Source organism: Ostrea edulis, chromosome 2 (assembly GCF_947568905.1).
Source record: "Ostrea edulis chromosome 2, xbOstEdul1.1, whole genome shotgun sequence".
NCBI lineage: Eukaryota > Metazoa > Mollusca > Bivalvia > Ostreida > Ostreidae > Ostrea > Ostrea edulis.
The window spans coordinates 69,238,938-69,256,238 of NC_079165.1; the positions used below are offsets into that span (position 1 = coordinate 69,238,938).

General features: G+C 36.1%; 1 protein-coding gene across 1 annotated transcript; it reads right to left on the reverse strand.

Annotated features, from left to right (window-relative positions):
- Positions 1-4,724: 4,724 nt before the first annotated feature.
- LOC130052368 (uncharacterized) lies at positions 4,725-16,302 on the reverse strand. Its single transcript, XM_056157094.1, has 12 exons — positions 16,221-16,302; positions 9,476-9,547; positions 8,566-8,739; positions 8,284-8,365; positions 7,987-8,162; positions 7,545-7,721; positions 7,342-7,457; positions 7,080-7,260; positions 6,752-6,913; positions 6,368-6,499; positions 5,193-5,315; positions 4,725-5,049 (listed from the first exon to the last, which is right to left on the reverse strand). Exons 1-12 carry the CDS (start codon positions 16,282-16,284, stop codon positions 4,808-4,810), a joined length of 1,701 nt encoding a protein of 566 aa, XP_056013069.1. The 5' UTR covers positions 16,285-16,302; the 3' UTR covers positions 4,725-4,807.
- Between the last annotated feature and the right edge of the window lie 999 nt (positions 16,303-17,301).

A 17,301-nucleotide genomic window follows, 5' to 3' on the forward strand; every position in this document is an offset into this window, starting at 1 on the left:
TGCCACGAGTCCTGTTCACCTATAGGGGTGATTAAATTGAATAATTCCAAGTATGACGTTTTTGTTATTCATTTATCTACAAAAAAATATCGGAATCTATGTTTTACCAAGTCTTCCGGTAGTTATTTTTATCAGAATCATGAGAATGTCATTGTCATATTGAGGTCGGGTTGTAGTGACGACACGGGTGTATTTCTCACCGCGTAGACGATTATCAAAAAAGTCATAGGACTCGTGATCGTGCTGCTTATAAAGCCATGAGTCCTGTATTCGCTTTAAAAAATCACTAGTGACAACCCTGATGTGGCATGAAATTGGAAGACTGGATCTAGACCTGCGGTAAACAAGTCGTGGATTAGACTGTTAGAGGTGCGATAATCAAGAGACCTAGACATTGCACCATATGACTTACGTAACTTAGTGTCTTGTCCAAACGCTGCCTGTTGACCCACTAGGCTCAGTAATGATGGGGAAAATCACTGATTGAATATATATATATATAAAAAGAGCACTGCTTCATTATTTTCATTTTAGCTTGTAGGTTTTCATTTTAGCCTGTGGATTTTTTACCCACAGGCTAAAATTAGCCTGTGGTAGAAAAAGTTAATTTCGACCCCTGAGATGTTCCAGGGGGTTTCCATATTTTCATCTGGAGTCAACATTTCGCAAATTATATGGTCATTATATAATGACCTTATTGGTATATACAAAGTACAGTACCCGCAACGTCATTCTTGACATATCTATCGTGTAATATCATACATGGGGTGCGCGACGTTTCGGGAGTGCGACGATTCGGGACTTGGCCTATACGACGGTTCGGGAGTTTGACACCGACAGTTCGGGAGTTCGGTGACGACGGTTCGGGTGCGCGACGTTTCTGGCACGACGTTTCGGGAGCTTGACATATTACCCAAAGGGAGAGCGCGAGCGATAATTATAGGAGCACCGTAATTAAGATTGACTTCCCTCTCAATCCCCCCTCCGAGGGAAGGCGATAATTAGGAGCATCGTAGTTAAGATTGACGCCCCCTCTATCTCCCGTCATGTCATTCTTCTCACAGAGTAAGACAGAAGATAATCCAAATATGCCACAAAATCATCTTAGATTTTCTAATTCAACCATTTCCAAACCTTTATCTTTTTCTTCTGTAATTTAACTACATGTACTGTAGTACTGCATATTTATCCGACAGTAGATAAATGCATAATCTGATCAATTTAAATTTTCACTATACTCCCAAGAATCAAAAAGTACTTCCTGTCTTTAAATTTCATTGGGCCTATTTTTAAAAAACTTCATTGAAATTTGATTTTTAAAGTAATCATTATGAACTTTTCAGAATGTATGCAGGATTGATTCAAGATTCATGACAAACGTTACTTTCAGTGCTAATTTGATAATTTTGTGGATTTATGAATTAATTCTGAGTGTTAACACTCTAATAGGGCCTACATATGTATACGTAACGGGTGAATCAAGGACACGATATTTTAATGCTGCACTTGAGCGGGTTAAAAATGTCTTTATTTGGGCCCCCAAAAAGTATTTTTCTAAAGAGTAGACTATTTGAAGGAAATAAAACTTAAGTTGTTTGCTGATATTCACATTTGAATTTTTTCATACTGATAATAAGCATTTTTGCAAAGGTTACGGACACTGTCTTCTGATAACGGTAAACATTTATCCCATTATGTACTTTCACAGCACAAAAGTCCTCTGATGCATATCGAATAACAAAATATCTCTGCTACATGTATATCATAACACCACCAAAAGAAATATCTATGCATTGTTTTTACTTTATGTGAATTAGACCTATCAACAGTTCGTGTGCGCGACATATGGTAACTCCCATACCGTCGTGCACCCCTCTAAGTACGTGAACATTTACTTTTTTAATAATTTCAATAATCAACTCCCGAACTGTCGTTAACCGTCGTCACCGAACTCCCTTCTGAAAGAGAAAATAGATTCCAATCTGAAGAAAGCAGTTTATGACAAGCAAGGGGTACTGGGAACCTATTCTAACCCGGATTCTCACGGGACTTTTCAAAATTGAGAAAAGACAGTACATTTGACGAAAAACATTGTCAAAATTAATCACAATGTCAATGTAAATCGTCTGTAATTTGACATGGACTTCTGACGTGGGCTTTATTGGAAGGTAGGCAGAGCCCTTCAACTAAATCTAGGGCCTCCGTGGCCGAGTGGTTAGAACAACGCGCTCAAAATCACACGGCCTCTCACCTCTGTCGGCGCGGGTTCGAATCCCGCTCGCGCTGGTAAGTGAGAAAGTTTCCCAGTTTACTTTCGGAAGGTCGGTGGTCTCTTCCCAGGTACATTGTATCTGGGTTATCTCTTCCACCAACAAAAACTGGGCGCCACCAGATACATGTAACTGAAAAATTGTTGAGTGTGGAGGAAAACATAAATCAATCAATCAATCAACTGAATCTAATGAACAGTAGGTTATCTAGAAATAATTGTAATTACTTCTGAAAGAGAGAAAATAGATTCCAATCTGAAGAAACCAGTTTATGTTAATATTTACAGGGATGTTTCCCTTCCGATGCATCATACATGTAATCTACCCGAGTACCAACTGCTGGACATGCTCACTTTATTGTATCAGGGTCGGTTTATCACCGGTATATTGGCCTCAAAAGTTCTCAATGAAATTGAATTCCACGCATTTGGACGAATAAGTTTTACAATTTTGTTATGGAGGTATATTGCCGAAAATGTTTAAATACAAATAAAAGTAAAAACTATTTTCTGCTCACTTGAGAGGAAACCCTGTGATGTAGTCGCTCTCTCTTACTGATATGCTGATAGTCGTACATGTAGACACTGGCGTTTAATTTGCACATGGGTCATGATACAAAGATATTGAACTGTTTAAGCGATGTGTATTTAAAAGAAAAGTTGCTGATTATGCTTTGTTATCAATTCAAATCAACATATTCAAATTACAAGTATTTGTGAATATTGAATTTCCCTCGTATTGTTGATAACGGAGGAATATCATAACATATATACAAATATGACCAACGCTCTTGAGTTGTGAACTCTTAGATTGTTTTAAGCGAGTAATACATGTAATTGTAGCTGCATGTTGAATGAGCTGAACGGATGTGACCGGTCAACAGGGTATGCTGACTCCTCCTAGGCACCTGATCCCACCTCTGGTATATCCAGGGGTCCCTGTTTGCCCAATTCTCTATTTAGTATTGATTATAGGAGTTACGAGATTGATCACTGTTCCTTATCTTCACCTTTCTATGAACTTTCATGTTTCGAATATAGTTTTATGCAAAATAAGCGCCCCCTACACCAAGCACATAACATTACTTTGTTTTATTTCATATTTTAGCAAAGTTTAATTTTTCAAATGAAATGTATTGGTAAAATGTATGGCTAAAATTGGATCGTAATTTACCAGGTATTTACAGCTCTAAACATATAGTTCTCCTTTTACTTTCAAACAATCCTTCCTGCACGTCCCCTTCACATTCACAACCCCGCTCACCCCATCTTTTCGAGTTTACAGCCTCCCTTGATTTCAGAATATAATTAGTTGAATTCAGCTAATAACATTGTCTCATAAGGTGAAAAGTTTTTACTGCGCTTCATTTACATGTGTAGCAGCCATTATTGTTCACATGTACCTATACTGGATTCCTAATCCACATAAAAACCCTTACAAAGATACATTGCTGGATCCAGTAAGTGCTCTACCAAGACCCCCATCTTTGCTCCTCATGAATATATGAACAGATGTGAAGGAGGAACTTCAAATTTACTATGCGACTACATATGCCTGAAGTGGTGTTAATCAAATATGTATTCTAAAACACTAGCACTCTCATTCCGTATTAATACAGTAGTACATATTTTTAATGACAACTCCCTTCAGCGGAATATTCTTCAAAATTTCCAGCCGTCAAAAGGATTATATCTCGAAATCTGAAACATTTTGTTATGCTACATGTATGTTCACACAATCACGATTCGCGGCACGACTGAAATTGTGGTATTCATCGTGGAATAACCGTGGTGATCCCATCAAATCTTACCTAATCTTGTCGTCAGTCGTGACCATCGAGTTGATCGTAGCAAATTTTTTGACAAAGCAAAGATCTCCGTGGCTGATTTGATTAACTTGGGAACTTAAAGATCTTTGCCTATAAGTAAAACTTGTATCCCCTCGGGTTGTGATTTGAAGGGGTTTGAATCTGCAGTAGCTGAGAATACTTGCACATTCATATAACTAACCATGACCTTGCTGGTCGTTATAAGAAAATATATTTAAAAAAATAATTCGCATGTATTGCCATGAAAAAATGTAACCCTTATTATGGCTTCATCCTACTCTCCAGGGCCATGATGTGAATAAACGGGAATCTGCACTATTCAAGGATGCTTACCAATCAATTTGACTAATCAAAACCTAGTGGTTTTTGAGAAGAAGATTTTTGAAGACTTCTATATTTCTCCAATTAAAACCAAAGTGATCCTGTACTTTCTGAATGTACTTGCATATTAATACGCAGAGTATACTGCGCGGATCTAAGAAGTCTTATTTTGATAATATTGTTTGCTCGCTTTTGTGAATTTTATGTTGTAACAGAAACCATGTCAATCAAACTCTAAAGCGGTCATTTTGAGTGACTGTAATTTGTCATCCTTTGTATGAATTAATCAAGTCAACAATTAAGACGAAAATGCAAATAATACTGTATTCTCATTCCATCATCAGAGACAATTAAACATTAGTATTCATAACTAGACTGTATTTATGTTTCAGAGAAAACGTTTGTTTTTGGTAATCATCTTGGCGTTAGATATGCATCTGAGAAAACGTTTGGTTTTGGTAATCGTCTTGCCTTTAGAACAACACAGGTGCTTAATCATCAAGATACAAAAACCAATCACGACAAAGGTAGCTAGTCCAGCGAATATGGTCAAGATCACCAGTATGTATTTAGCGTCTGTACTCAGCCAGTCAGATGTAGACGATGATGATGTGGAAGACGATTCACTCTCTGAAAATGAATTTTCACACTGATTACGTCTATTTGTCCAAAGGTTACCAATGATATGTTTAACTATTTTACATGTATTTATAATCAGCACACGAGGTGCAGAAAAAACTCAACCAATCTTAAGATAATCGTCGTCATTTTACCTATTAACTGTACAGTTAACACCTTTGGACCCACAAGGTTCACCCCATCGTACACATATATGTACAAGTCAAACCCTGGCTCTGTAACATTGGCAACATCAGTCTCTGTGAGGATTGCTCCAGCTTTAACAAAGAATACAAAAATCTATAATATCAATATATCAACATTACAACATGAAATCACATAATTTTGGATTGTATAGTAGAAAAATACGATAAGCTCAAACAGTTATGATTACCTTGATATCACAATGCTAAGTTAATCAATAAAGTTATAGTTATTTTTGGCTGAACGTGGACGTAAAAAGCAAGCGTAAAATGTTTATTGTTGGCATCTACTAGGTTGTGCAAATAATGTTAGTGAATTTAGATAATGTTCAGATCCATTTTCTGTTTTTAATAATCCATTTGAATTGTGAGAGTTTCAGTGTTTCAATCAAAACATAATTTTCATGGGTTTTCTTAACCCATAATTTTTTTTTTACAAGACTGCGGAAAATTCAACGAGATCTGTCCTAAAGGGAATTATACTCCGTGGGTCTGAGAGCATAACCGAAAATTTTAAAGACACGAGTTTCAACATTATTCGTGTTTCACTTAAATACTATGCTAAATTCCTTTGACCTTGATGTACATGTATTGGTGATTAGATGTATGCTTCTGTGTGATATTACATTTAACAGATGTAAGCATAAATGCATGCGTGATATGTATGGACATTCTTTCATGTGCAAATAGCAAATGGGGATTGTGGAAAACCAGTGCACGGTAATGGTACATGCATTACGCAATATGATTCATTGATTATATCTTGTTTAACGTCCCTATCGAGAATTTTTCACTCATATGGAGACGTCACCAATACTGGCGAACGATATAAAGTTTAGGCCTATCCTCGGCACTTACGGCCATTGAGCAGTGAGGATACTTTAGCCTGCCACACCTACTGTGACACAGGGCATCCGTTTTTAAGGTAATCTCCAAGACCTGTGACACTCAACACCTGTCACATGCCGCGGATGGGATTCGAACCCCGACATTTCGTATGCGGGGCAAACGCTCTACCTCTAGACCACCGCGGCGGTTATTACGCAATATAAACTTCATCAGTCTTCCAAGAAGTATATTTTAAAAATTCATTTAGCTGGTGTGACAATTAGAGACAATAAACTTACAAGCAAATATTTTGAAGGGACATGAGGATGGTAAACATGTCATGTTGTAATACAACTGGGCCGATTCTTTGTCAGTGGATGATACGGTGAAAATGGCTGTCCCTGTGATTGTAGTTGGCGAAACACTAACACCTAAAAAACAAACAAATCATCCATCCAGGGTTTTTTTCTGCGAAAAGTTGGCAATGCGTCCTGTACATATATATTAATGCTTCACAGCATTTGATAATCCATTATTGAAATCTGACAAAATTACTAACTGTATTCCGTACATCACAACACCTCTCATTATCGTATTATTTCTGATGTCAAATACATTGGTAAAATTGAATTCCTCTACATTCAGAAATGATATCAGTATGATTACATTCTAAATTTACTTACTTGATGGAAGATTTGTCATAACGGGTGGTTCGTTCTTGACTACGTATACAACAAAAGTGCGACTCACTTTATCCTTGGTGTCTGTACAATCTATGTTCATCAAATAATCTCTAGCGGTATTGTAATCAAGGGTAGCTTGGGCTCGCAGGTAAATTGTATATGCTAAAAATTGTACAGAAACATTATCCGTACTTCGAAGGAATTATTCCAAACAACACCAGTTTCATGACTATTGTAGATATCACAGAATCGGAAGAAAATTTCGCTGGTGCGATAGTAGCTATTTACATTCGTAATGAATATCCTAGTTTGTACATTTACAACTTACTTGATCTTCCTACAGAGTAATACAGATACAAGTCATTTGTAGTTGGAGTGGTGCTGTTCAAGGAACACGTGACTGTGTCTCCCACTGTCGGATCAGTGACGGTCAAAACGTACAACTCCGTCTCAACCGCAATATCTTCACAGATCTCAGTGGTGTTGGGAAGATTGTGAAAAACTGGAGGCTAAAGAAAATACAACGCTTAAAGATAGCATCCGTGTGTATAACAATAAGTAAGTTAACTGCACTAGAATAGTAGATTTACCTGGTTTGTAACTGTCAAAGTAAACGTGGAGGTGACTGTGTTTCCGCAAAGGTCCGCCACAGAAAAAGTAAATACAGCCGTCCCGACAGTCAGTGTATTCAAAGTGGTCAAGTTACCTACAAAAGCCAAAGCACACGTCGTTTAATCCAAATTCAGACCGCATATGAAATTCCATCTCTATATGTTCTACAATTTTATTTAACCTGAGGCAGAGTCAAAGTTGAAGGACGTGGAGCCGGGGCTTATTGACGTCAGTGTATATGTAAGGTTATCAGACGGGTCCGCGTCCGATGCTATGACGGTGATTAAAATCGTTCCCACCACAGTTTCTTCGTTTACTGAGGAAGTAGAGGGCAAAGACGAGAATGCTGGACTCTTCCCTAAGTAGATAAAAGCATTGTTATGACTAGTAATCGGTGGATATTCAATGGAGGATATTGAATCGGTGAAATATGGAAGCATCATTCTTTGGGGATGTGGGTGTGATCATTTGTAATTAATTCGTTCCCCATGATAGTAATAATCAGCAAAATTCCTGTAATCAATAGATTGCAATTTGCACGTCTTAATACACACACATCTGATTCTATGAAATGAATATTCATGATGTTTATATTATATAAAACAACACTTATTGAAAAATACCTGGTGACAAAGTAGCTCGAATATTGAATTCAATATTAAATGTAGCATATGCTGAAAATACTGAAGTGTTTCCCACTACCGTTGCGGCTGAATCAGAGAAGATGACATTCTCAGTGGCAGTATCTGTGCCCGAATTAGTTTTACGGTAGGATGGTATAGTGGTGCCCGAAGACGCACTTCATTTAAAAGAGACAATATCCTGTATTAGGTATTGCAATCAACAAAACAACTATATTTAGCCAAAAAAAATACACATTTTCTATGATATATTGGGATAATTTAAGCATGTTAACTTACAATCCGATATAGTCGCCCGCGTTTACGGATATTTGTTGTGATGCTGGAACCTGACCAGTGTATAAAGAGTTGAAATGCGAGGCTGTAATTTAAGGTTATATATCAATTTTCATAAATTGTACCCTTTGTTCAGAGAACAAAAAGTGGCGTTATTTATTAATTAGAATCCTTGGTAAAGGCTACACTGTACACATATTTAACACATACAGTTGAGATCAAAAGCTACATTGTACACATATTTAACACATACAATTGAGATCAACTTATGATGTGGATACATACAGTCAATTTCGAAAGTGTTTTGTCCAATCAGAGTCCAGTTACTGTTGACCAATCGCCATACTTGGGCATACAATGTACCATCGGTAGTTGTTATATATACTTCCCATGATGACACGAAACCACAGCAGTTAATCTGGTAGTCATTGTCAGCAGAATTCAAAATGATTGTTCTTCCTTAAAGTATAAAATCACGGACATGAAATGGGGATGATGCTGAGGAGGTGGAGGATGATAGAGATGGTGACGATGATAAGGATGATAATGATCGTCCTCAATTGACTGTAATTCGTCTTGTAATTAGGGAACACTTGAAGATCGCAATGTAAAACAGGCACAGTTTGCACCTTTACCAAGTGTCTAGAGTTAGTGGAGAAGTCACGAGTCTTTAGGGTGATACCTTAAAAACTTACTACCCGCGTCATACTATGCGTCAGCACGATAGAGAGCGCACTTTGTCACAGCCTTGAACGTAATACGTAGGTCAAACATCGCGGCACTTCAACTACAACCGGTGTCTCAGACGTCTCAGTATGAATGCATTATTCTCAGATATGACGTAAACCAGCAAAGATACTTGCAAATCACCAGTATTTGTCTCCATTCCTGACATATTTGACATTTAATTTGGAATGACGTCAAAGATAAATTCATCGCTGTATTCTTTAGATATATTTCCACTACTACTATATGAAATAAATGGCATCCTTCGGAAAAGTTTGTAAATATTCAAAATGTTAAAAGGAAATAATTACCGAGTTACTTCTGATTAATATAATGGTTTATTAGCCCGGCAATACATACACATTATATTAACACAGGTGAGAAATTTTAGATTGACAAATCCCAACGTCTCCCTCAATAAAACTCCACAAAGATTGTTCAATAAGCGTAATGCAATGGAGGTCAGTACCTGAATCTGTGTCGTATCTATTCGTTGTAGGTGTGGCACCGGAAGTCTGACCCGCTGTACAGGCCACTCCATCTACAACAAAAAGTATCCATATACTCATTTACTATAGATATGCCTCTTATACATGCATGCTGTATCGTTTATGATAGTAATCGAGAAATTATTAAGGACTATTTTTGAATTTCTTCCCGTTACACATGTAGAACCTTTTGATTAAAATTTACTTTTATATAGACATACATGTATAAAAAACCCTTCAAAATTTTGTCAATAAGCACAATGCCAAATCAGTACATATGTTAATCTTTGCTCAAAGAATGACCTAAGTCTCAGGATTGGCCTACATCAGAATTCAAGGTTTTACAAAGAAGTAATGAGGAAGTTCCTTAAATTCCATAAAAATCACAAGGAAGTGACGTGGAAACATCACATAGAGTAGATCAAAGTTTGTAAAAAGCCTAATCCCTTTGATTTAGTTCATCAGGTGTACATTTGTACAGAATATTAATTTATAATAATAATATAATAAATAAATTTATAAAGTGCCTTATATAAAACAATTTACTCTAAGGCGCTTTACAAGGGTAGAGATGAGGAGTGCAACAATAAAACAATTAAATGACAGTGTGACATAGAATCTTACAACTGTAAAATTATCAAAATAAAACATTATTATTAAAATCGATAGCTAAAGAATTGTTTTTCTGTACAGCACTATGCAAAGTATCTAAAAAGTACTCTCAAGTGCTTTAGAACGGTGCACCAAAAAATACAAAGATCAAACTCTCCGAACAATAAACACGCTTAAAATACCAGATTTTCTAAAACAGCGTGAAAAAAATTATAAAAGCTAAAACACTATTGGCATAAATGTTCTAGGGAAAAATAATAAATATACATTTAACAAGAGGCACATGGGCCACATCGCTCACCTGAGTCACCGTGGTCCATATCAGAAGACTTTCCATATATATTTGCATGTAAAACCGTAGTCCCTATTATGGCCCCAACCTACCCCTGGAGGCCATGGTTTTTTTGCAAACTTCAATCTACACTATGTCAGAAAACTTTCATGTAAATGTGAATTTCTTTGGCCCAATGGTTCTTGAGAAGAAGATTTTTAAAGATTTTCCCTATATATTTGTATGTAAAACTTTGATCTCCTATTGTGGCCCCATCCTACCACATGGGGCCATGATTTGAACAAACTTAACTCTGCACTATATTAGGAAGCTTTCATGAAAATGTCAGCTTTTCTGGCTCAATGGTTCTTGGGAAGAAGATTTTAAAGATTGTTCCTATATATTTGTATGCAAAACTTTGATCCCCTATTGTGGCCCCATCCGACCCTCGGGGGCCAGGATTTTAACACACTTGAATCTGCACTATATCAGAAAGCTTTCATGTAAATCTCAGCTTTTCTGGCTAAGTGGTTCTTGAGAAGAAGATTTTTAAAGATTTTCTCTATATATTTGTATGTAAAATTTTGATCCCCTATTGTGGCCCCATCCGACCCTCGGAGGCCATCATTTTAACACTTTAGAATCTGCACTATATAAGAAAGCTTTCATATAAATCTCAGCTTTTCTGGCTAAGTGGTTCTTGAAAAGAAGATTTTTAAAGATTGTTCCTATATATTTGTATGTAAAACTTTGATCCCCCTTGTGGCCCCATCCTACCCCGGGGGGCCATGATTTTAACAAAGTTGAATCTGCATAATATCAGGAAGCTGTCATATAAATCTCAGCTTTTCTTGCTCAGTGGTTCTTCAGAGGAAGATTTTTAAAGATTTTCTCTATATATTTGTATGTAAAACTTTGATCCCCCCTTGTGGCCCCATCCGATCCCCAGGGGCCATGATTTTAACACACTTGAATCTGCATTATGTCAGAAAGCTTTCATGTATAAATATTAGCTTTTCTGGCTTAGTGGTTCTTGAGAAGATGATTTTTAAAGATTTTTCCTATCTATTTGTATGTAAAACTTTGATCCCCTATTATGGCCCCATCCGACCCCCGGAGACCAGGATTTTAACAATTTAAAATCTGCACTATATCAGAAAGCTTTCATGTAAATCTCAGCTTTTCTGGCTCGGTGGTTCTTGAGAAGAAGATTTTTAAAGATTGTTCCTATATATTTGTATGTAAAACTCTGATCCCCTATTGTGGCCCCATCTGACCCCCGGGGGCCAGGATTTTAACCATTTAGAATCTGCATTATATCAGGAAGCTTTCATATAAACCTCAGCTTTTCTGGCTCAGTGGTTCTTGAGAAGAAGATTTTTAAAGATTTTTCCTATATATTTGTATGTAAAACTTTGATCCCCTATTGTGTCCCCATCCGACCCCTGGGGGCCAGGATTTTAACAATTTAGAATCTGCACTATATCAGGAAGCTTTTATATAAACCTCAGCTTTTCTGGCTTGGTGGTTCTTGAGAAGAAGATTTTTAAAGATTTTTCCTATCTATTTGTATGTAAAACTTTGATTCCCTATTGTGGCCCCATCCGACCCCCGGGGGACAGGATTTTAACAATTTAGAATCTGCACTATATCAGAAAGCTTTCATATAAATCTCAGCTTTTCTGGCTCGGTGGTTCTTGAGAAGAAGATTTTTAAAGATTTTCCCTATATATTTGTATGTAAAACTCTGATCCCCTATTGTGGCCCCATCTGACCCCCGGGGGCCAGGATTTTAACCATTTAGAATCTGCACTACCTAATAAAGCTTATCTATAAATTTCATATTTTCTGGCCCAATGGTTTTTGAGAGGAAGATTTTTAATGACCCTATTCTATTTTTACCTTTTCTTGATTTTCTCCCCTTGGAAGGTGGCCTGGCCCTTTATTTTAACAATTTTGAATTCCCTTTACCTAAGGATGCGTTGTGCCAACTTTGGTTAAAATTGGCCCGGTGGTTTTTGAAAAGATTTACAGAGCTCCAGATAAGGTACGTAAGAGCGTAAATACTCATTAATTTTTACCAAATACGCATTTAAGTTGAAAATCAGGCGTACAATCACGCATTAGCAAATGTAAATACGCTTCGCAATCCTAAAGTAATGCGTACGTATGATAGAATAATATGAGTACGAATTATCTATAAAAATTGAGGTTAGCTCAGCGCTTAATTTACAGGAAATATAATCTCTATGAAAAACGTTTAGATGAGAAAGACAATTTTGAAAGATGGCTTAGAGATAACTCAAAACAACTGTATTATGTACAAGCCTATTACTGTTATACTTCTTTCTTAAAGAGGTAGAGTGCGGTCGAAAGCACAGGGGAAAATCTTGTATTATCAATCGTAGACGATTGCAAATGTAATCGGACAAACGATACTTCTTCCGTTAAACTTTAACTGAAAGTTTTTTTTACTGAAAGGACGCTTCTGCAGCATTGTCTCACTAACTATTTAAAAGCATTTGCGAGAATGAAAGTCACGCATTTATTTACCGACTTCCGTCACGCATGTACTCGTTTTACACAGGTGGAGGAAAACCAATTCTTGGTTAATGGTACAAGGTGAGGGTAATCCGGCCGTAATTTGCAGTGAAAACTAAGTGCAAATAATATATATGGGCAGAATTAGGTTCGTCTAAATTTTAAAAAGTGCTATAGAAAGACACAAAATCTTTTGAAAACTGATATTTTTTGGTCAAAAATGCTTTTAGTTTCTCAGTTATAACAGTTTAATTTACAATATGACAGATAGTTTTGTTTGTTTGTTGGTGTTTATGAAATTTATTCAATACTGTAGAATAAAAACTTGTATATTTACGGGTGAAAATCCTTTGTAGTTCTTTTCATCATAAACTCTTCATTCTTCATTATCATTGGGATTTTGAAATTTATCATAAGGTATTAAATTTTAATGTTAGACACTCGGTCACATAATATCGATTAAGTGATCGAATTCTGTATTAGTGGTAAATATAATCAGTAAATTAACAAAATACTCTTTTGACTTTTTTTGAAAAACAAAATACTCATTGATTTGAAAATCAGGGGGTAAATACTCGTTGTGGTAAAAAATTATCTGGAGCTCTGGAGGAAGTCAAAAATGTTAAAAGTTTACAGACGGACGGACGCCGGATTACGGGTGATCAGAAAAGCCCACTTGAGGTTTTAGCTCAGGTGAGCTAAAAAAAAAACAACTAAATCTCATATCACACATTAAAAGCATGACGAAATAGGTGGGTCTATGAATCTCTTTTAAATTATACAATGCAAGATGACCATATGTTACATGTATCCTTTATATTATCTATTTTATTTTATTTTCTCGATATCGGAAGTGGACAAGCTAATTCTCACACTCTCCCGTCAGTATCAGTCACCCCTGTTTCAAGTGAGTGGGTTTAAATTTTTTATATCTAAATATATGGATATTTTTGAAATATTTTTCTCGGAACCCAAAAGGGTACATTGTGTCAAATAAAGATACAAATATCCCGATCCAAATATATCCAATTGCAATAATTATATATGATCAGTTGAACAATGTCAGGACCAATAAGATGTTTAAAAAATTTGTATAGGAGAATGCAACTGCATGTGCTACATGTATATGACCCAGGGATCTCTTCATACTAAATACCGTAACTTCACAACTGCACTGCTACATGTATATGACCCACGGATCTCTTCATACTAAATACCGTAACTTCACAACTGAATTTATTCCAATATTTGCAATCGGTGCACAGCACAGCATTCTGTTATTTTTAAAAAGTCGTAAGTAAAATTTTTAAAAAACCCACCTCAAGACAGATGATATTCAATATTTTGAAATCAGTGTATGATCAATTCTCCTTGGTATTAGTCGTGTGTAAATACAAAGGTTAGTGCACTAGAGCTTTTAATGTAATTGTGTAACTGTAGCGATATGTAGATTTAGGTATAATTGGAGAAAAGGCCTTGATTTTAAATATCAAGACGATCAGATATCAGTGACCTCGCCAATCATTTAAGAACTTCGGTCTACTACCCGTTGTCTAGATTCTAGTACGGTGCACATTTTACACAGGTTTCACTGCTTTTGTTTAATCTTATTCAATTAAGTTTTGTGTTCTGGAATCATGAATAGATGATACCTTTTTACAAAGCAACCACATCAATTTGTAAAATGAAATATTTTTCCTCAGATTATCGCGCACCTTACATCTATATACATTGTAATACGCAGAAAGTACATACACTTCCGTATTGAAATATTTACCTATACGAGTATATTTATCTGTACCAATACTTCTCTAATTTTTAACGATATCATATAGATACCTATAAATATAACAGAATATAAATATATGGAATACATGTCTATATTGTGTTTATAGGGTGATAACGGTATACCCCATGCTTTCACTGTTTATATAAACCCTTTTAATACAAGCAACCTGGACATTTATTTCTTATAATTAATGAAAAAGGTATTTGAATGCAATATACATGTACTGTAACTAAATGTGAGAAACAATTTTAAAGCTGCTGAAAAATCAACAATCTGAGAGATTAAAAAAAAATTGCATCATAATACAAACCATTAAACAGTAACATATATTTAAAAAGATATCCATATCGTACGTCATATTCATACTGTGAGTGTGAGACTAGGTGAGAAAATGATGATAATAGAATGCACAGAGAAACTGTTGATTACAAATTACTAGAGATTTCCCCTCTATTCTGCAAATTAGATTTAAGCAACTAAATGGGTTTACGGATATCAAAGAGGTGACAAAACATTCTTAAGTAAACGAAAAAATAAACCAGAAATTATCAAGAAATTATTTTATGCAGTTTTATACCATAACGCATGTCGATTTCGCTTTCGATATCAGATTAATGTCGTATATAGATATTAATTATATATATAAATAGTTAATGATGTATATTGATCCTTAATAAAGAAGGTTATGATTGATATTAATGCCACCAACATATTTTCCCCGATATTACACGTTTGTAAAGGTAACTATCATTGCAATATACCTATTAAAAATTCATATTTTCGCCCCGTGCTGATATGCTGGAAAATCAAATACCCTTTGTAATATTGACCAGGTCAATTATGAAGGAATTTTTTTAAAATGAATCCTCTAATGCTACAAAAAATATATTTATGCTACTGTAACACACAAGTTCTTTTCACCTTTTATTCACAGTTGTAGTGTAATGTGATCAATCAATGATGAATCAATGAATGAATCAATGACAGTGCTCCTAAACAAGGCACGCAATATCCGGCCCAAAAAAATGGCCACCACGACAGGTCAAGGTCAACGTAATACACTGATCACCTACATTTAGACACAACATCAGACACGTCTTTGTTGTTCTGTATCTCGTGCAAAAATACCGCCAATAGCAGGTTCTATTATTACACACACTGACCAATCACTGACCGTCTTCATAAGTGTGAAAAATATTACACGAAATTATTTTAACTCAACAAGAGATACTTTTACCCAAAATTAATAGAATATAATACTCTTCAAAGTCAATTATAATTAATTTTACAATAATAATCAGACAAACAGAATACCAAAAATATCTACGTAGTTGCAGAGTCTCAATGGCGCAGAGGTTAATGCCTATCGTCCATCACACGCGACCTTCTCTCGGCACCCGGTTCGAATCCCATCTGATACAACTTATTTCTTTTTTTTTTATAAAAAATGTTCTCCCCTTACACTACTACAATATTTGTTGTTTAAGATTTTGATTAGAAATTCGTATCTTACCAACTAGATCAATGGATGACATTAATCCCAGTATAACGATCAGTACGGAGGGGTTTACAGACATGCTGAGCGTTCATCAACCTGAAGACTTTTAATCTTTTCGTAGTAAAGGCCCCCTTTTTATCATTAAATCGAGTAACTGTAATTCGCGAAACATAGTCCCCTTGCAATATATTCTGCGTACTATGGTGATCTAGTAGCATGGTTACTAATAATATATCTTATCGTAATACACGTATATAACATTTTATAAAATTTTATAGTGTATGTTTAAGGAATATATTCTAGTTTGTTGGTATTATGGGGTTATATAAGCATTAGGATGGCTGTTTTTAATCAGCAAAACTGAGTATACAGAAATTACAGCAGGGTTCCACGGCCGGTATATATACATACTTACCTCTCATAACATACACGAACTATTCCTGGTGTCTACACTTGTGACACAACTTGCTTTCTATGAACATTGGCCTTTATTTCCACTTGCGCATCAGGTTATATATATCGAGAATTTTTATGCTTCCTTGTTAGCATGCTTCCCGTTACCTTGATCCCTAGGGGACCTAGTTTAGAATAGGTCCTCAGTACCTCTTGCTTGTCGTAAGAGGCGATTAAATGGGGCTGTCCTTCAGATGAGACCGCAAAAACCGAGGTCCCGTGTCACAGCAGGTGTGACACGATAAATATCCCTGATCCCTGCTCAAAGGCCGTAAGAGCCGAGCATAGGCTTAAATTTTGCAACCCTTCACCGGCAATGGTGACGTCTCCATATGAGTGAAAAATTCTCGAGTGGGACGTTAAACAATATTCAATCAATCAATCCTGTTAGCTTCTCCTTATATATTCTGATTCTGACTACGGATAAATCCGTTTACCTTACCAAGATATAGGGCAATCCGATCACGAGCTCGTCCTTTTCCGTAACCGGTAAGAAGACTCGGACGTGGATCGGCGCACGAATTGCATCAAATCGACGCATTTCTTCGCCGGAAGCGCGCCTGTGGATGAGGTTAAAAGGTCAGAACTGAATCCCTGTCATTCTCTCACCAGAGGGCGCGTTACGCAAGCTTCACTTACACGA

Bases quoted from the DNA above. Each gene is read 5' to 3' on its own strand.
- LOC130052368 (XM_056157094.1), bottom strand. From the start codon at position 16,284: ATGTCTGTAAACCCCTCCGTACTGATCGTTATACTGGGATTAATGTCA. The intron at 7,261-7,341 runs GTAAATCTACTA...TATTTTCTTTAG, and splicing joins CTTTGACAGTTACAAACCAG to CCTCCAGTTTTTCACAATCT. The intron at 6,500-6,751 runs GTAAGTAAATTT...TTTGTTTTTTAG, and splicing joins TATGACAAATCTTCCATCAA to GTGTTAGTGTTTCGCCAACT.